Source organism: Parambassis ranga, chromosome 20 (assembly GCF_900634625.1).
Source record: "Parambassis ranga chromosome 20, fParRan2.1, whole genome shotgun sequence".
NCBI classification, from domain to species: Eukaryota; Metazoa; Chordata; class Actinopteri; family Ambassidae; genus Parambassis; species Parambassis ranga.
This window is the reverse complement of record NC_041040.1, coordinates 13631234-13655679: the sequence shown is the minus strand read 5'-3', so window position 1 is coordinate 13655679 and position 24446 is coordinate 13631234. Positions and strand designations below refer to the sequence as shown.

At 40.8% G+C, this 24446-nt stretch overlaps 1 protein-coding gene across 2 annotated transcripts in view; it reads right to left on the bottom strand.

The window, feature by feature from the left end:
* The window catches only part of neto1l (neuropilin (NRP) and tolloid (TLL)-like 1, like), a 69168-nt gene extending 46790 nt beyond the window's left edge, over positions 1 to 22378 (bottom strand). For both annotated transcript variants that reach the window (XM_028433141.1, XM_028433142.1), the window contains exons 1-4: positions 22276 to 22378; positions 21762 to 21818; positions 21545 to 21679; positions 21095 to 21343 (exon numbers count right to left, since the gene is read on the bottom strand). In XM_028433141.1, coding sequence (XP_028288942.1) covers positions 21095 to 21343; positions 21545 to 21679; positions 21762 to 21818; positions 22276 to 22303 — 469 coding nt within the window. In that variant the 5' untranslated portion in view covers positions 22304 to 22378. The remainder of the gene's footprint in view (positions 1 to 21094; positions 21344 to 21544; positions 21680 to 21761; positions 21819 to 22275) is intronic.
* Between the last annotated feature and the right edge of the window lie 2068 nt (positions 22379 to 24446).

The following is a 24446-nucleotide window of genomic DNA, read 5'->3' as shown; positions in this document are numbered from 1 at the left end:
TTAGAATAGAATAGAATAGAATAGAATAGAATAGAATAGAATAGAATAGAATAGAAATACTTTATTCATCCCAAGAATTGGGAAATTGGGGAAATTGCAGTTGCAGCATCCAAATACAGTCACTCAAGCATACCAACGGTAAAAATTAAACGGTATAAACATTATTTACAGCAAGATAAATATAAACACAGGTGCAGAAGCAAAAATTTGCAATTTGTAATGCAGGTATAAATATAAGTCTGAAACGGATTGTGCAATTTAGTATGAAGATATGAAATGATATGATATACAAGAACAACAGTGTGCAATTTGAAAGTAAGAAAAACCTAAACCTTGTGCAAAACCTTGTGCAAAACCTTGTGCACTTACAGGCTATGAGCCTCGGAGGAATGGGCTGGAGGGCAAGAATACAAGGTTGCTCTGACACTGCATAAAACAAAACAACCTAGAGACGAAGATGAATCTGCTCACAGAATTAGAAAGCAAAATGATTGAAAAAAAAATCAGGGATTTGTTACAAATGATTTACATATGCAATTTCATGCAACAAAAAGATGGAGAGATGTGTATCTGTGCATCACTGGAGGCAGCTGATGGAGTAGTAACATCAGCTTAATCACAAAAAAAAGAATGATTTGTCACGCAAGGTCGCCACTCTACATGCACAGCAGCGCAACACCCCATTCACCACTCCACTATCTAAATTGAAAAGAGTATTTATACCAACTTAAGGATCAGAAGTTAATGGAAGCAGTCATGCATCAATTGAGTTACATAAAAATGTCCATTGAAAAAGAATAAGATAACTGCATCCCTTTAAAAGATTTTTAATTTTCTCAAATTGGCTTTTTGCGTCTAATAGTGTGTGTGTGTTAGTGGGGGGAGATGGTAGACGCACTGCTGTGAGTTTGTAATCAGACATCAGAAATGAAATGTCCTAAAAGAGGGGAATCAAATAAAGATCTTACGCCAATGTTATGAAACACCGCTCTTTACTGCGCAGGCTATTTATGCTGGCCAGCCGGCCAAACTACAGCACAGCGTGTCACGAGTAAACCGTGACAAGTAGTAGGCACTCAGCACAGAAGAAGAGCCTTCTGGTTTACTCGTCCTGGCCTCATGTGAACTATATGTATTATATGACTTCGCTCTCATAATACAACTTTGTTCTAATATCAAGAAATGAACAGTTTAACGCCTGAAACCTAAATGTATATGTATTGAAAGTATCATCTTAAAACTAAAGCAACAGCTTTAAAGAAGACTTCAAATGGAAACCAACACTGATCATGGCTAAAACAGCTGTGATGAAACAATATTACAAGTTCTGGGTGTTTGTACATTATGACGACCATAAATGTGGCATAGACCTGGCTCAGGACAGGACTAGCTCAGCCTGCCTTTTGCTCACGTTACCTGTTGCTCTTAAAATGATTAAAATGGTATTGCCCTTTTTGTGGTTGCAACCTGAAATCTACAACATCATTTTGCATTCTGCGTAACAAGAGCATCCAATTCTTAAAGGATATTGAAAAGCTGAGCACAAGTGAAGGGTGCATTTTTTAACTTGACTTAATCAGCAATCATTTTTCATCATTTTACTGAATCTTGCCACATTCTGGCATTTCTGGAGTTTAGAGGAGAAGGAGGGGGGATCACGTCTTACAGTAAATGAGTACTTCTGTTTCAGAATCTGCCACATTGACCTGTAACCTAACAGCTGGCCTGATGCCTTCAGTTCCTCATCAATGGTTGCCTGGCTGGTGGCATGTTGTTTCTGGCACGACTCAAGGATGATTTGTAAAAGAATACATCATGACCCAAATCTTGTGTACCTGTTGTGCCAAAAAGTGATCGTCTAGGGGGGAATTTAGAAAAGATTTTTTTAGGATGCTGGTGTAACCCATGTAATATAGCATCACAGCATCTCACTTCCTGTCACCACTGTATTGTGGCGGGATGTACTGCTTAAAGTTCCGGAGCAGCCCCGCCCTTCCTCCTGCTCTATAGCTGCCGCTGTCTCTGTGGTCGGCATGCTCCGGTCAGCTTTCTGGAAAATTCACGATTAACTACTATATGACACAAACAAACCCAGCCGATTGATTCTACATCGTCCCTTTTTAATATCTACTCAGTGGTGAGTCATTTATTGCATGTATAAAGGCATATGCCTGTCTCCTGTTATGAGACACCTAAACCATCTACCCCTATTAACATTTTCTGCAGCCACAAAGTTTTGTGGTCCTGAACCTTTTGTGATGTACCCATGCAGACATATTGTCCTCTGCTGTCCTTGGGTTCAGCTGGAATGACATCCTTGTCTAATATAGCTAAGGCGACACCTTGCCCTTGCCTGTAGCTATGTTGCAGATTTGCTGGTGGTTGTCCTCTGATGCATTTAAGGCAACATCTGGCTCTTCCTTACCCTCTTTTAGGAGCAGCTCAATACAGTCCTTGAAAATCTCATCCCAGCAGAAAAATTATATTTGTTCTGAAGTGCTCCTCGGTGTTGCCATGTGGAGTTCTTGCTGGTGGAGTTGTTGGTTGTTTTCATAAAGATCAGCCAAGGAGAAAACTGAACTTTGTTCTGAAGTGTCCTGCGGTGCAGCTGTTATGATGTCTTGCTGGTTTCTAGTCTCCATTTTACTTCGGGGTTCAGCTGTTTCCTGAATGCTCTGCAGTGCAGTTACACTACGAGGCTGCTCATCACCGGTGTCTGCTGCAAAAAATGGATGCTTTAACACCTCCATGGGCTTAATGCGCTCTTCAGGGTCCAAATGCATCAATTCCTTAATGAGATGGACCAGCAGAGACTGATCAGGGTGGTACCCCGTCCTTGTCACCATATACTCTTCAATCTCATCAAGACAGCTGAGTTCGTAGTATCTATTGTCTGGTGAAGCATAGTTATACTCTTCTTTGAATGTCCACTTCTGTTCGTTTTCTTCATAGCGGAAGTACTTATTAGTTGTTTCCCCACAGTCCAAAAGGTGCTGTGGTGGCTGGCCCTGAGTTTCAATTATAAACCTCAGAACATCATAGGCGTCATCACCAGGGTATGGTGAGGATCCAAGTGCCAGTTCCACAGCTGTCACACCAAGCGACCACATATCAATAGCTTCATTGAAAGGTGCCTTCAAAATCACCTCTGGTGCTTTGTACCAGAGGGATTGTACACCGCCATCGTATGTGGTCGCAGATGTAAGCTGTGCCAGACCAAAGTCAATGATTTTGACCCTGAGTGGCTTTTCATGACGGTTGGCAACCATGACATTGAGCGGTTTTAGATCAGCATGTACAATCCCGATGGACTGCAAGTGACCAAAAGCTGTGGCCAGCTGATACAAAACTGGCCTAATCTCTGGGAGTGGAAGAGGGCCGCGTTCCTGTATGTAGTCATCCAGATCTTGATCTAAAAGCTCAAAAGTGATGCAAACGTTGTCCTTGTGGAAGAAAAATCCATTCCACTTTGCAATGCTGCAGGAATCTGGGTCGAGACAACGCAGCTTTTTTAAAATTTGTATCTCATATCTTGCCTGCTTTACATTTTCCAAGTCTCTCTTGTTTATTTTGACAGCTTCACAAATGTTGGTTTCTGTATTGCGGCATTTGGCCACAACACCAAAACCACCTTCACCCAGAATGTTTTGAATCTCATGGGACTTTCCAAGAGTGCTGCCAACTTTATACTGGTCTCTCATCGACATTTTGACTCTAGCTTCTTTGCAAAACGAAGTTCCTGTCCAGTATGGGTATATGTGATCCAAGTGAAGTAGCTAAATGCTGTGTTTTTGTCCTCTCGTCAAAAGTTCTGACTCGTACTACTGGTACTGACAACTGCAGATATTTGAGAGGGTTTATAATCTCTATTATGATGTCATACAGTCTTGTTGTTGTGACAACAAAACCAAACACTTTGGTTGTGACATCATCAAAGCCAAACATTCTAACATTCTATGGCATGTGTTTAACATTAGTGTGTATTGCGTGGAATGTTGGGAGCTCTCTAACCTGCGCTTAGACTTGCACCGTCCATCTCACTGAGATAATTTGTATATCAGTTTGAAGGAAAACTCGTTGGCTTTCTTATGGTCTCCCTCTTAAAACTCCACACCAAACCGTTTTGTCCTGACAGCCAGCTGTTCGGGGAGAGTGCCGGTCATTCCTCCATTAAGACATAATGTAAAACCAAAAACAGAGAAGCAGAGCTGCCATATTTTCTAACTCGCTGCCATCTCCACATCTTTGACATCCCAGACATAAAAAATTTTACCAGTTGTAGAGCAACTTCTTGTGATTCTCACGGTGTCCTTACTTTTTGGCTGAAGGCTTCGGTTTGGACAAAAACAGAAGTTGTTCGAAGGGTGGTTTTACATAGGAAATGCATTAGGAGGGGGAAAGAGAGAGCTGCAGTTAGGGGCAGCTGATAAACATTCAGGTTGCCTTGGATGCAGGCAGGCAGGCAGGCAGGCAGGGCTGTTACCATGGTGACAGGCTGATACACTAGAAGCATACAAAGCAGCCATATTTGTAGTCTTTATCAGACTTTAAGCATTATATCTGTCATATTGATCATCCTTCAGCTGTATACTACTTTTCCACATTCAAATCACACAGCCTGAGCTTCTTATAGTCTCATTGTATTATTCCAGCCTCAGACCTTTCATATGGTATATTCACAGGCTATTTTTTACGGTCATGACTTCATACTGTTCTTGTATTCAGCTGTTTCTCTTTCATATCTTCGTAATATTGAAACATTTTCTACTTTTCCAAATAAGAGCTTCATCTTTCTAAATTCTTAACTGTGTTTCAGCAAATTAAGTTCAGATTGCAGATTCTCCAGCAATTCAGAGCAATCGTTCACATCAGCGTTCAAAGCAATGATTTAGCTGTGGCAATCAAACCTGCATTTCCTTCAGGAAATGCTTTTCTAGTAAAATATATTATATAATATTATATATTTAATAATTAACTTAAGCATTAGTTAAGTCTATGTATTACACCATTATTATAAAGTGTTGCTGAACATCATGTTCAGATGTGCCATTGACTTGATTTTTTAGCATTATAGAGCTGTATGACCTTTCTCTTGTTAAATTACTACTTTATCTTCCTAATATCATAAATTTGTTTGCAATATTATTCTCATAATATTACTTTTATTCATAAAATAACCAATTTATTACCATAATAATATTTTTTCCTGTAAAATTATGACTTTGTTCTAAAAGCAAGAAATGAACAGTTTAAAGCCTGAAACCTAAATGTCTTTTAACTATCATCTTAAAACAAACGGCTTTAAAGAAGATTTAAATGGAAACCAACACTGATCATGGCTAAAACAGCTGTGATGAAACAATATTACAAATTCTGGGTGTTTGCACCTTATGATGACCATAAATGTGTGACAGACCTGGCTCAGCTCAACTGCCTTCATTACTGTAAAACACATCATCGTAGCATTGTTGCAATTACCCTTCCTGCTGGAAGAAGCCAAGTATGAGAGGAAAGTTATGGATTTAACCTTCAAATAAAGCTTTATGAGTTTGAGTACTGGAGGCACAGGGGAAACGTCTGGCCAACATCACAGACAGAGAACTGTTCAAAGCAGTGCTACGTAATGCTTGGCTTTACAATTTGAACAAACACACAGCAAATCTGCCAGTGTTAATTTCTTGGTGTTACTTGAATTTAACTCAGCAAAATTAACACCTGTAGCGTTAGTGTTGGTGTACATTTTGGTGGTTGCACACAGATCACACTGTTGAGTGTTAAACTTGACCACGCCTTTCAGTTCCGGGGAAGAAGCCTTGCGGTCGCCATTTTTCCTTGTCGCACGGTAAGTTTTATTCTGTCAAATTTCTAGTTTTAGGTCGATATTAATATAGATCTTGCCAGAAAGTGATGAATTGCTTTTATTGGACAGCGCATTAACTCTACGGCATAAATATAATTTGGAAACTGTTTGTCGAAGTGGCCAGTTCCTAGCAAGAACTCTGTTTAGCATGTAGCTAATGTAATGCACTCTGGCTGCTAAAGAAAAACTACAACCAGTTTTAAACACGTTCTTTATTCTTTTCAATTGCAACTGTCATAACTCCTATCACAGCTGCAGCGTGGACTGGTCTGCACTGGATAGCAGAGGACGGATAACGGGGAGAGAAAGGTTAGTTGTTTTCTGTGATTACTTTCTTATAGCTATCGGGTCACTTCATAAGAAGCATAATTCCCCACATTTTTAAGCCTTTCTAAGCGGGTAGCTTTAGTCAAGCAGTCAATAGCCATGGTTGTAGCATTTAGCTCCCCAGTAACGTTGTCTGGATTAATTCTTCCCGACTTCAAATACAGCAGCGTAAGTTGGTAACAATGAGTTGCATTTTCTTTGTTAAATTCGCTGACGTTGTTGTCGTGTAAACTGCGTTATTTGGCATTTTTACTTCTTAGTACCACATATCCGATGCAGCTAATGTTTACAGATAAAAAAACGACGGTCCAGGGGACCGGTGACAGACCACACACTGCTTTCTGCACAGTACCCTCGCGTCAATTCTTATAACACAGGGTTACACTCAGTTTGTGCTTTAAATATGCAAGGCTAATTATTCTGTCTGCTACATTATAAATACACAACCAAAAGCTATAAAAATGCCATACATTTAACCTGTCAACTGGTATATTTTGGCAGATCATAATCTGAGCAGCAGTTTTTTTCTACTGTAAAAAAATAAATATATATAAAAAAGTATGTTAGTAACGTCATCATTTAGTATGAACAAAGTAATTTTGTTTTAACTGTTAACATTGTTCTCTTGTCATTGAAGGCAGTGATATGCTGGTTCCTGTGGAGTATAAGGGAGTGAGCAAATGGGTCAGGGTGCCAAAGACAGAAGATGTATACAGTGACCACGGATTTATACAACAAGCTAATGCAACTGCAGTGGTGGAAAATAATTGTCATTTATTTTTTACTTTTCTATTTTTTGCTTGTTTGTTAATCTGTTCTGTAAGTATATTTTGATACTACACCTTTTGTGTGTTTTGTATCCTTATGTTAGTGCTGGCGAAATTCCATCCTTGATCCTGAAAGATTCTGCATGAGTGGAAGTGGATCCAGACGTATTTGATGAATTTTTAAGTCATCTCCAGTGTGTTTTAAAGCCTTTGCTGAAACGTAAGTTAGTTACTTAGTAAGTTACATCAGCAGAAATGATTTGGCTAATGTAACTGTCTATTGGTGTTGTGGCTTAATTTTTACAACACATGGCTGTTTTTGTGTTCTTAAATGACAGTGTTGAGGATTCTCCTTCAGAAGTGATCCCCATCACATGCATCTGATCATCAAGTTCAGCTTGCAAAAGATGGCTGCTTGAAGAACCCCCTGAGATGTAAGTTGTCTTTCTGTTCTTGAGTTAAGTAAACCAGTCTGTTTAATACAACTATTCAAGAGGGCTGTATTTTGTTTTTTAGATTAATGTATGGTGACACATCAGTGTTCTCTCCTAATAGGTGTGCAGGTACTTGACACCAGATTTCAAATTTCATTTTGTGATTTATCTGGTATTTTTATCTCTCTGGTGGAGCGAAGTGCTGTACAACTTCTGCACATTCATCCAGACTCCAGACCATTGTGTAACAAAGCAAAACCACACCAGGAGGGTGCTTACAGAGATGTTAAAGTTGGTTCTTACTTCAGGAATCAGGTTTGTGGGTATACGATGCTTGTGGTGGGTATAGTGGCAGAAGGGGATAGTCCATAGAGTTCTACACTATGAGAGTTAATTTTAACACCAGGTAAGTATCAGTATAGTGCAGAGTGTAATCTGCTAGTGTTGTTTTTGTAACACTGACACTAGTGTAGAGCTTTATCAACACTATTGTGTGTTAGCCAGTGTTAATTTCTAACACCTATCAGAGTTGAAATAACTCTAATTGAACTTTAAAAAAGTGTTAATTTAACACTAAAAAGGGTGGACACATATAGACACTTTTGTATTGTTAAAATTAACACTCTCAGAGTTAATTTAACACTGGTGATTTTGAGAGGCTAGTGTTTCATCCTGCATCCACAAGTGGGGTCTGAGTACATTTCATCATCCAGGGATGACACTACAGCCACTGTGGCCCATGTGTGACATGAACTTTGCATGTGATGGAAAATCAAAATGGAGAGAGGCTGTGTAAAGAGGTGTGTTACAACAAGAGGGCCATTTAAAGCAACTGCACATATTCCCTTTTATTTATACCATCAATGCCACATTGTGCATGCATCAAATAGTATAATGTTCTGCTGAAAGTAATTTCAAGAAGGCTAGAAACTTGTAAAATCAGTGTGTGTGGCAAACCTTTGGGCAAAAATTGTAGTTCCCCCTGTGGCCTCTTGAGGGCTGGCACCAAAGGTGAGTCAATCTCATTAGACTTCCAGGTTAAACTGGTCAACTTTAAAGCACAAATTGGCCTGAATTTGGATTAACTGGGAGTTTAGGCAGACAATGATGCTGCCAACAGGGTGACGGTCGGACCCTTCGACTCAAAACATCTCATCAAAACCCTCTGGGTAATGTCACGGATGAGATTTTGTAACAGCAAGTCTTAGTTGCATCTGTCTTAGACATTTGGGGCTACTCGTATGAGTGTGAAGAAATTACTGCACAGTAAGAAGAAGGAGGCCAAGAGTGGAGTCCCACCAGCTGCCTTGTACCAGGAACTGATGGTGGAGCTGCTGGCTGCAGTAATGATGTAGTGACAGCTACACACACTTCAAACAAAGCAGAACAAAGACAGCTGTCAGTATGATAGAACTGTATGATGTGATGGAAGTATATCGTTTAGTAAATGATTCCACTCCGCAGACATGTGGTGGCCAAATCTCCATGTGCACGACTATCCTCTACCACAGCCATGATAGTTAAGGGCCATCTATACGTGACAACCCTGCTGGTAACAAATCTATAAAAAGAGTCAGTAAGAACAAAAGTGCAGGAGAACTATGGTCAAATTGGGAGAACTGACAAGAAAAAAAAACACAGTGAAGTATGTGAAAGCTCATTATCAGGTTGAAACTGGAACCAGAGGTGAAGTGCGTAGGTGTGTCTACACAAATGTAACACATCAATTCACATTTACAATCTGCCAATGAGGAAAACAACATCTACAGACTGTGCCTGCTGCATGCTATAACTTACCGCTGGTCACTACAAACATCTTTATTTTCAAAAGTACGTTTATATAAGCCTTCTTCATTTGAAATGGTAAAACAATAAATAGTTTGCAGCTCAACAGTAAAACCCCAGATTTATTTATTTATTTTTCTTAAATCAGCTTCTCTTCAGCCCAAAGCACAAAAATCACAGATGTTTGACAAACAGTGTGTTAAGAGATCGACCGCTAGGATCTAAAACCTCACTGCGCAGCTAGTGCCACCAGCAAATGAATATTTAAGCCACACCAAAGCCCTCCTTCCCACACACTCAATTTGAGCATTTTTACTGAGCTCCTGCTACCACAATCTAAGTTTCCACAAAGCCCGTCTCTTCAGACGCAGAGCCCGATAAAATCAATGACTCAGACTTCCCTCCTGATCACAGTCAGTCTCTCCTATAAGCTAGGAACACACAATGGGTTTTTTTAGGAGGATTTGAATCTAATCTCATCTCCTGATCCCCACTTTTCTTTATTTATCCATTTGATGTTTTGACCCTGGGATGTAGTTTCAGACCCTCTTACCTATTTGAAAATAATAGTACAGTATTCAAGTGCAACAATCACACTATTTTACACATCTATTTCCATTTTCTATAACAAAGAAGCACACTTAGAGTGAAACGAAATCAGAAGGTAAAGTTGGCCTCACTTCTAAAACACCAGGAAAAATACAGTGTTGCCCTGAGGCTGATGAAATTTTCAGCCAAGCTCTGCGGATTCAACTTTATTTCTAATTTAAGAAAAAGAAAATGATGTCCTTGTGGCACGCACTTATCTGTGGGAAGAGGACAGTGATTTCAATCTCACTTGAATTCTACATCTTACCAGAAGAAAATGACTTTGCCTGAATATTTAAGATTGTACATGGGGAGGTTATGAATAAGTACATTGACAGAGTGCAGCACTGTACTCTATTTGTATTCTACATAAGAGATAAAGCTCTGGTTCTCAGCGGGTTCACATTATTATTATTAATATTATTTTTTTTTTACTCTTCTTTTTCTCTCTTCCATGCTTATGTTTGCAGCCAGCACACGAACCAGACACCAATGTGAACCCCACAGTACAAATGAAGAGGATTTTTTTTTTTTTTTATCTAAGCTCAGTGGTCGTCCAGAGTGTATGTCTGTGTTTGTGTACAGGGATTAGGAGCAGCATACAGATTTGAGTAGTTTTCCTCAGCTAAAATCCAGCTTGACTCCACTCTTGGAAGAGAGTCCTCTCTGCACACTGGGGCACAAAAATAAGAGCAATGATGTGTTGCGTGGATGGTTACAACAATATATATGCTGGGATTCATCTGCTGTATATAGGCTATGAAATAGACCACGGACAGGAGACAATTTACAAAACTCAAATAACTAGTGTTTTGGTGTGTGAGCTAGCTTCCAGTTTTCAATTTCCAGGCAACAGGCAGAAATCATAATGTTCTTTAGAACTGTCATATTTTGATTTTGTTTGTTTGTTTAAATGGATGCTAGAATTAGATAACTCTTGAATTCTGTCAATCACACATCACATGCATTTCTAAGTGCAATAATAAGGATGCACTAATGATGCTTAAACTGTGTTATTCAGTGGAGGAAAACCTTCTCACCATACAGTACAGGTGCACAGTGGAAAAAAATGATCCATTATTTACACAGAAACATTCAGCATGGTGATGATAGGAGGTGTAGCATCTGCACAGATCCAGGCTCAGCACTATGAGAATATTATAGACGTTACTGTATACCTGTAAACCTACCCTGGATCATAACCGAATAAAAAATTACATATAAATGTGCTGAATGGATGAATAATCTCTTTTTTTTGATAAATGGAAGGATTTCCTAAAACAATTTTATCCCCCTGCAGCAGATCAGATATTTCATTATACAGAATGAATAAACAATCATAGTGCATGCATGAAAGAAGATAAAGTCAGCAAGTCTTAGTTTCAATCCTGTAGATATGAAGCCAAACAACTGTCACTGGAAACAAAATATTATCTGATTATGTGTTTTCCATGTGCAGCAGTTTAAACGTGCAGGCAGCACACACTGTTACGGCACTTTAAGGTGTTCATGAGGACGTATAGCTGCCAATGTGTGCCTATTATAAGGAGTCATTTGTATGCATGTTGGGCAGAGAGGCTTATTAGAAGCCACAAGGTAAAAGCCAATTGGCATCCTTTTATAGATGGTGGCGAGAAAAGCCAGTGTCAGCTCAATGAATATTCAGATAGAAGCAGAGCCTTGAGGGGACATGGAGCAGCCCCAGTCTTTTATCAGTCTTCCTCACAGCATGGCCATATTCACAACGATCCAAATCTTTTCCTGTTTCATTTCTCTGCTCTCTTTTGTCCGTTCCTCCTATCACACATACAGTACAGTAGTATAGTTACTGTACAGTGTCCTTTCTGCTTTCATTTCCCCCTAGCTGTACATTTTCCTGTGTAGGGGTATAATGAGGGCCAGCAGTGGTGGGTGGCCGTGTGCGTCGCATTGTATAGGACTGCTGTGATTAATCGAGCTTGCCAAATGGAAAATGAAATGCCAGCGAGGCCGCGCTGTTCAGCAGGCTGTTAGTGTTTGTTTGAGAGAGAAACTGAGATGAACACACACGATTGACTTCCTGACTTTTCCGGGTCCTTGCTCTCGGCAAACTGCCAGAGAGACTTCAGTTGTTCACTAGAAGAAGATGGTCTTAACTGACTTGCAGGACACCTCTGTTGTACAGTGAGTGGTCTGAGGAGATAATAAAAAGGCTCTTGCATCCCCCTTCTGAACCTCAATAATCATAGATGGATGAGCAATTCGATTTCCAGTGAGGATGAAAGACAGCAGAACGTGTCAGAAGAGACCTCACTGAACGAATGTTTGTCATTTTGACAGTTCATCCAGCATTTGTGACTCAAAGATTCACAAGCTTGACACATTCGGCAGAGAGAGCACCAAAACAACTGCATAGAACATCACGCAATCCATTTCACACCTCCCGGAAAACCAAATGTCACTCGCAGCATCAGAACAACAAGCAGTAAACCTTCAGATTTAACCTGGTCTTTCCTGTAGGAAGTGTTAGCGCCGCATAAGCTCACTTAATGGGACCTCTGGGTGCAATAGCAATCCTTCACACAGATGTGGAAAAGGCAGGCAGGCAGGTCTTTCTGAGGCAAACTTAGCAATGGCCTGCTAAGAAAGTGCACAACAGAGGTGTAAATCAGACGCCAGCTCAATAACCACAAATATGGACTCATACAGACTGTTCACCAGGATGATGATGGTGGACAGTTCCTGGTTATATGACTACCAGTTTTGACTTGACTTGGGTTTAACTTGTTTATTGTTTATTATTGTTAAGCATTTATTTAGAATTTTATTTTTAATTATGCTATTTTTCCTTATTTTATATTTCTAACCTGTTTCTAATGATGCATGGAGCACCTGGAAGGCAAACAATTAATAAAGTATTTCTGATTCTGATTATTAAACAGCCTCACCAAAAAAACATAACATGATGTCACCATTTCAGTCCTGGAAAATAGAATGCAGGACTGCTAGTTTTACTGTATATACAAATTTTCTTCCATTATTATACTTATTATTATACAGAGCACTTGTTCCTTGGTTCAAAGCCCTCAAATGACTAAAATATGGTGGACTGAGAGGAGCTGCAGAAGTGCACCCAGTTGTAAACCATAAACCACTTGTCATGGCTTTTCCTATAAGCTGATCAAATGGTAATGATATGCATTAAACCTCAACACAGTCCCAACAGTACAAAGAGTGGGATAGCTAGTATATGATCCAAGCTGCACTATTATTTCACAAAATGTACCATTTCACTGTCATCTCCTATAAGGGAGTATGATATATGGCTTTGGCCATCTCCTTGAATCCACAACTGCTTTATCATCCTGAAATGTTGTGAGGATTACTGACATTCCACGTCTCATAATCCCATCATGGTCTTGCCCTCGTTCATTGCTGAATGTTGACATCATTCTCCCAGCAGCAAAACAAAAGCTTGCCATTACCTATTAGATTACCCCTGATGCCAAATGTGATTTAGCTCTCTTTGGAATCAGACATTTGCTCTTAGATGATAAGCTGGGAGGCTAAAGCCAAATAGGATGTAAGAAAAGCTGGAGAAGCAAAGTGTGGGTAATGAAAGCAGAAGATTTATCATTCATACACCTTTTGAGTCTGTTATTAGACTTTCCATCCCTGTATGTTAATGCAGGAGCTCCCTAAGGAAGTATCCCACTGAACAGAGGATGAAAACAAAGGTAAAACCTATCAGGCATGGAAAACAATCTGCTCAGTGATGTCCTCTGAAATCAGGTACATATCAGGAGCCATGCAGAAACAAAACTCAGTCACCTTCCAAAAAGTCTGAGAAGACCTTTTCAATCAAATCTTCAGAGTGTAATTCTCTAAGACGTATTTTTTTTTTTTGATGGGTTGAGGCCTTAATGTGTGCGGAGATAAAACACACAGCTCAATCTCATTGCTGCCTAATACAGCATAATGGAGAGAGTCAGGCTCTCAGCATGACAGCCAAGGATCCACCACGGTGATAGGCTAATGAAACAAAGAGCCCTGGGCGAGCTGTTTTGCCCACAGAGGAAGGCAGCAGAGGGGAAAAAAAAACAATCCTACAACAATCGAGCTAATTTTCAATGCAGTTGAGAGACCATATGCATCATGTGGACGATGTAGCAAAAATACACAATAGATCATTCTATAGTGGATGCAGCACAGAAAGGACACAGGGGTTTGAACAGGAAAGCAGCCAAGATTGTGTTACAGATTGGAGAAACGTGTGGTGTAGACACACACACACACACAAATGCACATGTTTCAACATACTGTATGTACACAAGGCAGCACTACATATGGTGTGCGTAAATACACATACACACACTTACACTGCACTCAAATCCCCTGACTAAGCCACAAATACACCCCCCCCCCCTCAAACACACACACACACAGCATGGTTTACATTAGAGCAGCTACAACAGAGCGCTGCCCTGACCCCCACAGCATCTGTAGCTGAACAGCAGGCCTGGCTAACAAACTGCCACAGAGGATGGAAGCAGGAGGCAGGCTGAGCCACTGATTGATCTGCAGGGTAATTGGCTAGGAGCGGCTGAAACAGCCAGAGGACGTAAATATCAGCTTTTCCTGCTGGATAGTGAGTTAAGTTGCACAACAGCGATAAACTCTGACTGGTCATCCCCTGAGTGAAGGCTCGCTGTCTGATAAGCTGGTGTACACTCTGTACTGGGACTCCTCTGCTGAGCAGGAAGCAGCAAGGTGTGATATCTGAGCAGAGGATCGAGTGGGGAAGAGCAGAATGAAGCTGCAGTCGGCACAAGAACATGGCAAAGCAAAATTACATTCTACCTATCTGGCAAGCTCACCACCAACAGGGCAGGTCCATTCAGTGCTAGTTCTTGGAGCTTGCAGCCTCAACAGAAATCAATCAATCACAAGAGTTGCTACTTTGATGTTTCCTTTATGTATCTCAGCAAATCCTTGGAAACCCAACTCATAATAAACCAGAATCGTTCTTTAAAGGTACGTTGGCTCATTTTTCTGGGAATCCTATGAATCTGACATGATTCATGTGGAACGCCTGAACCATGCAAGGCAGTAGAGTAGACAAGAGAGAAGAAAAGAGGTAGTGTTAGCTGGGAAAACAGAGCGCTGAGTGAGGGGAGTGAGGGGAGGGAACGGCCAACCTCGTCCACAGCTGCAAGAGGTGTGCCTGCAATGCTAACTCGCTTCATCCATCTCGTTTTACTGAGAGTGTATGTAGAGAGAAGAGTGTCTTCAGCTGAGCTCAAAGCAACCACCCGTCATTCTTCTTCCACACACACAAGAGATTCTTGAAATGAGATTGGTGTTGGCAGTCAGAACACAAAGCTAGAAGAGGAAAAACCACAGAGGAAAAAAAACACAGGTCTCTGCTAAAGCCCTTTAGCTAGCGGCAATACTTTGGTATTACACAGGAGAAGCCTGTAAGTGATGTACATTTCTTCCCAGTAGAGAAAAAGACGGGCCCATAACAACCAGAGGAACAGCAGGCAGCCCTGAACAATCAGGGGTAAAACTCCCAAAGAATGTGACTCAAACTGTAGTCCTAATGGCAATAAGCATCGAAGCAAAACATTAGTGACAAGATCTTTCTCGGGTTGTGTTGTAATCTATTAGGAGTGACAATATGCAAGCAGTTCATTTGAGTAAACACACAGGAATCACCAGAAAATGCACCACAGGAGATTTTTCTCCTTTTCTTTTCTACTCCTGTAGTCTGCCTCCCTTTTCTCTGTGCTCCTCTGTGAAGCTAAAACCAGCACTGGGCCATGGAAAATGAAATTTTATTCCCACTCCCTTAGGTGTTATACCAGTGTGGGACCAAGATGTGACAGTGTTTTCATTGGATTTACAGTGTGTTAGGAGGTATCAGAACGGAAAAGCCAGACCACGTCTCACAAACCATTTCAACTACATAAGTCAAATATCTCTGAACTCAGTGTTAGCATCTGTAGCAATGTGGCAAAAAAAAAACTGGATACAAAAAACAGATTACATTTGTAATCTGCAGGGATTACACATTACACAAATTTCCAAAGATACCCTACACTTTCAGTTTTAAAGCTGCACTACCATTGACATACAGTAACATGCAGTGTACTGTGATGGTGGCCTACCCATAAAAATCAAAAATACCCTAAATGGTTGCCATCTTGATCAACAAGCAGGTTAATCATGATTATTAACCGTGAGCACGGCAGCACACAAATGTGTTACAAAATTACACTGTAGGCACAAAATGCAGCAGCTGTACTGAGTGTGGGAGACACAACATGATGCACAAGACTATTTTTTTATTATTATGCACCGTAAGCTGGTAATACAACCTAATTACCCTATGGGGTTTTAATAAACTAATTCTTAATCTTAATCCTAAAATTTCTCACATTCCTCTGTTAAATCTCACACAGTGCCTATGAGAACTCAACTGTCATGAATTATCATCATATCTGCCAGACAGCTGAATGTCAGTGTCTTTACAAAGTGGACGCAATTAAACAAAATGCAGCATTTAAATGTCGGGTGTTGCCACTGGCGAATGCCTTTGGAGACAGCTGTGAAAGTGGGAACTTTTACTGAACTTTCTATCCAGCCACAACACAATCCTGCTCCTGCAGTCAGTTCCTTCCCACAGCGACGAGTCGATCTCCACAGTTCAATTTCCAATTTTCCAGTTTGAGCCCATCTAGGTTCAATCTCATGACCCTGCCTCCTTTATGACGGGCCCATATATCCTATTCCAGCCATGATCCTAAATGCCACTTGACTCATTTCGTTCCAAAATGACTCTCAGTCCAGTTTAGAGCTTGGCTGGGCTTTAAGATCAATCAGTGTCATCTTGCTTATTAGTCATGGCCTGAATTCTAAATAGCAGAAAACATTAAGCAGCAGTGCATCTGAAGGTAACATCTGAAGCTTGCAGAGCAGTTTCCATTCCACCGCTCAGGGGATCCATGTTTTCTACCATGATGAATATTAGGTTTTAGCATCATTTTCAAATTAAAATTACAAATGTTAGGGGCTAAGGTCAAAGGACAGCCGTTAAAGCTGAACTGCAAACTAAACAGATCTAATTTGAAATGTCATTGTTTTTATAAAGCACCACAGGAAAGGTCTCCATATTTTATCACAAGCCTTCCCTGAGTCTCCACATAGCAGCAACTGTCTCAGCTCCAGGTCTTGGCTCTGCAAACAGCCTGTGATCAGAGTGCAGGGAGCAAGTGGAGGAGAACTTGCAGCTTTTATTTGCTCTGGCTTTGGCTTAAGGTGCTGAAACACCACTTAATCTACCAGTCAACAGGGGTCTAAGGTCAAGGCGCCCTAGGACGACCTGAATAGTAGAATGTTGCTCAAATCCCCCAACAGCCTTGAACACACACCGACTATATATAAATATATATATATTATGGCTCCTCTGCTCAGTAATTTCCCCTGCTGTATGAGCTGTATTGAATTGCTGCAATGTTACATTATGTGACATTACTACAAGGCTGCCTGTCATGATCTAACACATTCTGCTCTGTTGCTGACCTCCAGAGATGATGCCAGTGCTGGAGAGGCACCTTTACATGTGCTATGAAAAATAACCAGTACCTATTATTGCTCTGGTTTAAAAAACAAAAAACACAAACAAAACGCTGGTTTGCTCTCATCATACTTGAGTTCCGCTCCTATCACCACACTGCAGAAATTAACAATGGCTGGATATCACATTTTTACAGTTTTACAAAACTCAATTAGCATAATGTGGGCAAAAATGTAACAAGAGGTGACGTAACATCTTTTAGTAAAATAGTAAAACAGTCATACTGTACAGTGTTGAGCCTCACAGTATTTTCCTGAAGCCTTGTCTGTGGTTTGCGGCTCACTTCTCTGTCTCTGAACAGCCTTCTATTGGATTATTGAGCAGCAGGATGCGATGACTTCTGAGGTACACGTAGATCTGCATGCTGGTTTAAAGTGGTATTAGGATTATATGATAAGATGGAGTGCAACGTCTGAGACATCAATACATTGAGACATCAGACATTTTGATAAATATGCTTATTTTCTTGCTCTGTTGCCAAGGTTTAGATGACAAGATTGATGGCACTCTCATGTCTGTGCATTAAATATACAGCTGGTGGTGCCACAATCCTGTTAGCTTAGCACGAAGAGTGGAGACTGGAAGTAACTCTGTCTGGCTGAGATGTCACCAGGGCACCACCACATTAAGCTACAATGTATTTTTGTCATGAGACGCACTTTATCTCAACTAATGACTGAATAATTTTAAAAGTTTCTTAAAATGTGACTAAGAAATTCAGCCTTCTGGATGGTTGTGAAGAATTTCAGAGGTTCAAATCATGCCGGGGACTGTCTGGGATTTTTTTTTGCCCAAATATGGACTCGACAAACAAACTATGGCTGATAAGAACTGCACTTTAAAATGCAAGTACCAACTGTAGCTGTATGTTAGTTCAGGTGCTACATCCTTTAAAGGATACAGGCTATAGAGGTGTAGCTTTTGTACTGCGTGTAGGGCCACATTTATTAACCCTTTCCACCCCACAGCCCTCTTAAAAGGGGGCTTTTGCATGCTGTCCATGACATGATCCAGAGAGAGGATTTATTAATTACAACATGCTGCTTCTGTCATCTAGTAACCTGCTTGTTGATACTAAAAGTTGACTCTTGGCTGCGTTTTCGGTCCCTTGTTGCACCACTGTGTTCTTTATGGGAAGTGAAGCCAACAGATTCAGTGATGCTAACAGGAACTCATCCAAAGGACTGACTGTTTCACAGCCTTCAAAGGCCACGGCCTCTAACATAGCTCAAATATTGTCCTAATTAGGCCAGCTATATAGCACGAATAGAACACGGATGTTTACAGATGCAATTCTGATGCAGGACATTTGTAATGTCAAATGATTCATCAGGTGGGCCCATGTGTGTGAGGTGGGTCCTTACAAAAGTGTTCTCATTCAGTCAGCTAACGGAAGTGAGTCACACATGCAGCTTGTACAGCCTCGCAAGCTTTAAACAACCATTACACAGTCTTGGTCATTAACAGCATGCTGTAGCTGACCTCCACAGGGAACAGCTGTACCTGTGATTTTCACATATACAGTATATATTCAGTAAAACTCTCATCATGCATTTAACAGATGCATTTAAACAGATACAGATACAGATGTTTAAACAGATGTACTTTGGAGGGGTGAAAAGAAAACTGCTGTAAAGGTTTTGATGAAAGCAGAGTGTGTGTAAGAAGCATCAGGGTGTAATTTCTGAGTGTCATTGAACTTCTTCTGATATCACAGATATGATTTAACACTTAGCATCTGGAGTGTTTCACTGAAGTACTTCTACATGCGACACTAGTACTAATTGTGTGATTCCAGTCAGCGGATCTTCATTCACAGCCTGCTGTACGGACAGCATTACTCATCAGGAGCATGAAGCTCTGAAAGGATACTGGCAGAATGTGAAGGAGAGCCATAAGAGGGTTTTTTTCTTCCTGTTCTCACTGCTGCAAAAGTGACTGAGGAAAGAGGAGCTGATTCATGTCACCTTTGTTGCCACTATTTTTTTTACTCCCATTCATCAGAGGAGGCGTGTGTGAATTAGCATGGTTAGCAGAGCAGCTGCAGATCTGAGACGGCATTCACACTGCCAGATTTCAGAGTATCGACTTGATGAGTGAATTCAAGACTTTTATCTTCTTTAATTATGTAAATCACATGCCACAGATATTTCCTATCAAGTCAAGTGGTAAAGCTTTTTTCTTTCCTCCCAGCACATTTTCAATGAGACACCCCAGGAGAAGCAGGAAGAAGAAACAATGCTTCAAATACACATTACTAGATTCTTTATCTCTGACTATCAGCGATGGAAGAACAGCCAGTGATCCTACAGTTGTGGAAGTTATGAAAATGATGCTAATTACATCAAATATACTGAAGTCTAGTTTTCCTCCTCACACAGGAAGGAAGACAACTTTCATTAGCTCAGGCACTTGGTGTGAAAACATAAATACACAGACATTACACTGTGTAATGTACGTTATGGTGTGTTCAGACACGGACAATAAAAACAACAAGTCAGCTGAGGTGCATCAGCAGCAAATAGAAATGTTTCTCTTTAAGCATGATTCATGCTTATCCCCAGGCTACTTCATCAATAAACAGACAGAAAACACCAGGAAGAAACATCAGCTGAGCCAACACACACGCTGTCACTCAGGCTGGATTTTAAGCTAATGCAGCTTTAAAAGGAAATCATCACAACAAACACCTCTAAATGCACAACGGGCCCCACTGAGACTCTCATAATGTTAAACTTTATCTTAATAGATCCTTCAGTCAATGATCCGATCACCAGTTAGTGCTAATTTTCTACAATGCTGCCCATCATTACCTGGTGACTCTTCTGCTAAGCTTTGCAGCCGGAGAGCAACAACAGCAAAATCAGAGGTGCAACTAAAAGTAAAGCTGATGTGTGAAGCACAGCTGCAGGATAAGAGACTTGTGTCTCAGCAGCAGAAACCATAACCAAGGCTGACACTCTCCTGAAATTTGTATCTACTGCTGACTTTTGGTGCATTTCTTTTTTTTTTTAATCCTTCTTTCCGAATTACTTGAAGAACATCAGGTTTGACAGTGTAAGTGACAGAGATCTACAGTAAGGTAAGTTCACCTTGGTGTAGTTTTTTTTAGAGTTCAATAATTCAGTCTATCCCTCTTCAGAGTTCATCCCATTATACTCACTGAAGAGATTTATTCTGATTTTCCAATGCACAACGCCATTAGGAGCTTACTCCTCTATAGCTTGCTGTATGTAGCATGAATGATACCCGGTCTTTTTCCTGCATTTGGAGCCTCGGACACTAAAAAAAGTGTACAGTGTTATTAAACCCAGTCATGTGTGGGTGAAGGAATATTAAATCATATGAACTAATTTCTTTGTCATCAATCCTTAAGCAGCTCCAGTAATGTGACCTCAACCAAAGATGAAACAAATGAATTAAGTTTTACACACAATCATCTCTGCAGCGGTTGTTTTCAACACTACACATTAGTTAGGAGTGCACTGTAAGTGCTGCAGAGGACACTCCAACTGTAGAGAGGAAAGAAATAACCAGTCACTACAGCGTCCCAGCTGATGGAAATAGCGAGCGTGTGCAGACAGACAATCAATAAAACTGCAAGGAGCTCCCACAAGGCCCAGTTCCCTGGATGATGTTTGTTATTCATTTGCTGTTGGAGACATAAAGCACAGATGTGCTTACAAAGGGAAGGAATGATTTGACAGAAGCATACCTGCGGTGAAGTTGTAACTTGCTGAAAATCCCACTGCTTCCAGTTCACCATCCGTAACAAATTTTATCCACAGATATCGGCCGCTACTCCTGATATCAGGCGGGCTGTGCTGGCCGCAGTATCGTCCGAGCATCGGGGAGAAGCCAAAGGGTCCATCCCGAACCTCGATGTTGTCAAATTTACATTCCCAAGAGGACTCGATGGAGTAATTCTCCTCAAAGTGTAGATCGATGCACTGCCTCGGAGGAGCTGGAAGATACGATAAAAATAATTACCACGAGGCACAAAGCATGGAGTAAAATATTAGTCATGCTTTTATTATCAGCGCACAGCGAGTCTGACTCATCTTTTAAAACACCAGATCATCATTCACTGTGGTTTCCCCTTCAAGGAGAGAAACACTTTTAACTGTGAAAAAATATCACCTGCTACTGCTGCTGTGCTTATTACCTTCAAGGATGTAAACACACTCTGTGTTTGGTGGGTATTTGTTTGGGTAATTGGGAGAAGTGAACAGTCCTCCTTCTGGTTCCTTCACCCACGTTCCACACTGACCTGCAGGCTTCACTCCAGAGTTGTTTTTCACTGAAAGACGAAGAAATGTGACAAATTCAAGATTTTGGAAAAAGCAGGTGTTTGAGGGAGAAACAGTGGAGATGGAGATTACCTGCTGGATCCTTCTTTGTTGCCCCAGACAACCCAAGTATGAGTAGACTTGCAACAACTGTAAGAAGAGGAAAATACATGTTTTTTTTAGTGCAAAGGTTGTAACAGGAGAGCCTCAGCTTCCTCTGATGGTCTCTTCTTTTTAGAGTCAGCAAGAATCACAATCCATATATTGGATTACATGTACTGTATATCAGATTTATGCTAATAACTTGACCTAAGTGTAACCTTTAAAGTCTTAAGCCTTAAAAAATAAAAAGAGCATAAACACAACATTTGAATCATTCATATGATTTAACACAAATCAGTTTTCCTCACTTGCATTTTGACCTTCACGGCTGAGTTTACAGGTTGTATGGTGCAGTGTTTCATCTCATCATTGTTTTTTTTCTTAATAAATTAATATTATTCTTATTTTTTACTTTGATCTGTTGATATATTTACACTCTCATTAAACAGATTAAAGGGTTAATATACTTCTTCACTGTTTAAGAGAAGAACTGATGCCGTCTTACCGTGATGGAAGCTGTGCCCATGTACCATGTCTGTTCCTTTCACAAACGGCTTCCGACTCAACTAATTCCATTTAGATTTAGGAATACTTGAAGAGGAAAAAGACAGAGATGAGAGTTTCTAAAGATTCACGCTGAGAAACCGCTCATACCCAAACCAGCTGTCAGTGGAAAAACAAAATAAGATGCATAAAGAGAAAAAAAGGCTCCTTCAGTGCTTTCAGACGTGTCACAACAACTAATCACCAGTTTCATACAAGACCAGAAACAGTTCCAAACATTCGCCCGATTTCCATCCAAACGTTTCTAATTCCCTTTGGTGCCTTTGGTGCACTGAACGGATTAATAGTCCCTTCATCAGCCCTTCTCTAATCGCTCCACCTTTGCGATCTTCTTTTGAAAAAAATATATCACAGACAGGCTTGTTTTGTCCTCTTCGGTCCCTTTATCAGGAGAGGGGATCCTTCAGGAGCACGCAGAGCCACGCAACACTCATCTCTGCGGTGTTTTCTCCACTCTTTTGCGCTGCGTAAAAATCTCCAGGAAAAAACACGGGGGTGCGCAGATTTTTTGCCTTTGGTTTCCTTTGTCGCCCCCGTCTTCCTCTGAGTGCGTCCCTCACTCTCTTAGCTTCTGTCAGTTGGAGAGTCCCTGCAGCCGGCACCAGTTAATGTATGATCCCCCCTCCTCCTTTTCCCTCTTCCTTCTTCTCCTCCTCTTCCTCCTCCCGTTCATTCAGCACCGACCACAGCCGTCCAATGAGCCGCAACCATCACGTACTTTTGACGCACGCATTGAAAACTTCTCCAGGACACGACTTCATCCACACACACACACATGCACACGCGCGCATACTGTGTGTGTGTGTGTGTTTGAACGATGTACCACGCGCTGCAGACTTCATTTCATCTCGTGGATACACATTGGAAATGGAAAGGTAAGCAGAAAAGACAATAAGATGGGAAATGGAACAAGTAAAAAATGCGTAAATGCACTACCAGTGATCAAAGATGGAAACTGGCAGAGTGGAATGGACTGCGGGAAGTACAGCACTGTTATTCACAAACAAATAGAAGTCAAATCACATGTGTAATTGGTTTAAACAACACATAACTCGTGCTTTAACTCGTTAAAAACACTGCCTGACGTGGATCTAGAGTAGAAAATGGTCTTGCACTGAAGCCACTTTAAAGTTATCACGGGTTGCATCTTCAGTTTGTTTCCAATTCCTCCGTGAAATGGAGAGGTAAAATGATGTGGACAGAAAAAGAGCACTTTTCTTACAGTTTTTTTTCCTCCTAAAAACTGAGAAAGAGCCATTACTTTCTGAGCTGTGAGTGTCAGGATGTAGCCACACTTCTGAGTGTGTAGTCTCTCTCTCACACACCTGATGACAAAGCTGATCAGAGGGTGCCCAGGGACAACTCAGGGGCTCGGGCTCCCAAAATAGTCTTGGCACCCAGCAGACAATATCCATCTTCAGATACTCCTGCTGCAGAGGCAGGCTTGGACTCAGTCCCTCTGTGGCTAATGTTAAAGCCACTGGTTAGCATTTACTCCACAGTTTACCATCAAATGAGTGAAACCTTTTGCAACATAACAGCCTTTAGTACACTTCTTTCTCTTTTTTGTCTCCTACTGACTAAACCCTCTTGAGATTTCAAAGATAAAGACTTCGTCTTGTCTCCAGCGTCCTCCTCTTAATTACATCCTGTCCCAGAGACAGGCCTGTTACTCACCACTCTGGAAGTGTTTGGTTTTATTATAGGTGATGCAGACTTTGAAGGTGCCACATTGACTTCAAGAATGCATGTGGGAGTGGGAATTCTCAGAACTCTTTTCAGCTAATAGGCTCCTGCTAATCTGTTATACAGTGTGATTTAATGGACTTGGGACTTAGACCCCCTACACACACATAAAGAGTAGAAGCGAAGCTCAGAGCCGAGCCACTCACTTTTGCTTTTTGCTGTACAATAAACTCCCATGAAGCCTGAAACCCGGCGCGGAGTGCTCGCATCAAAATTTCCCAAACAAAAAAAAATGCGAAGCTGAAAAAGATTTTAAAATGTCAATTTCTCTGCAAAGCAAATCCTATTATAGATCTAAGAGTCTGAAGGGATGTCAGTAATATCTGCACCAAAAACACAATGCAGCGCCCAAAAGCTTGTTATTGA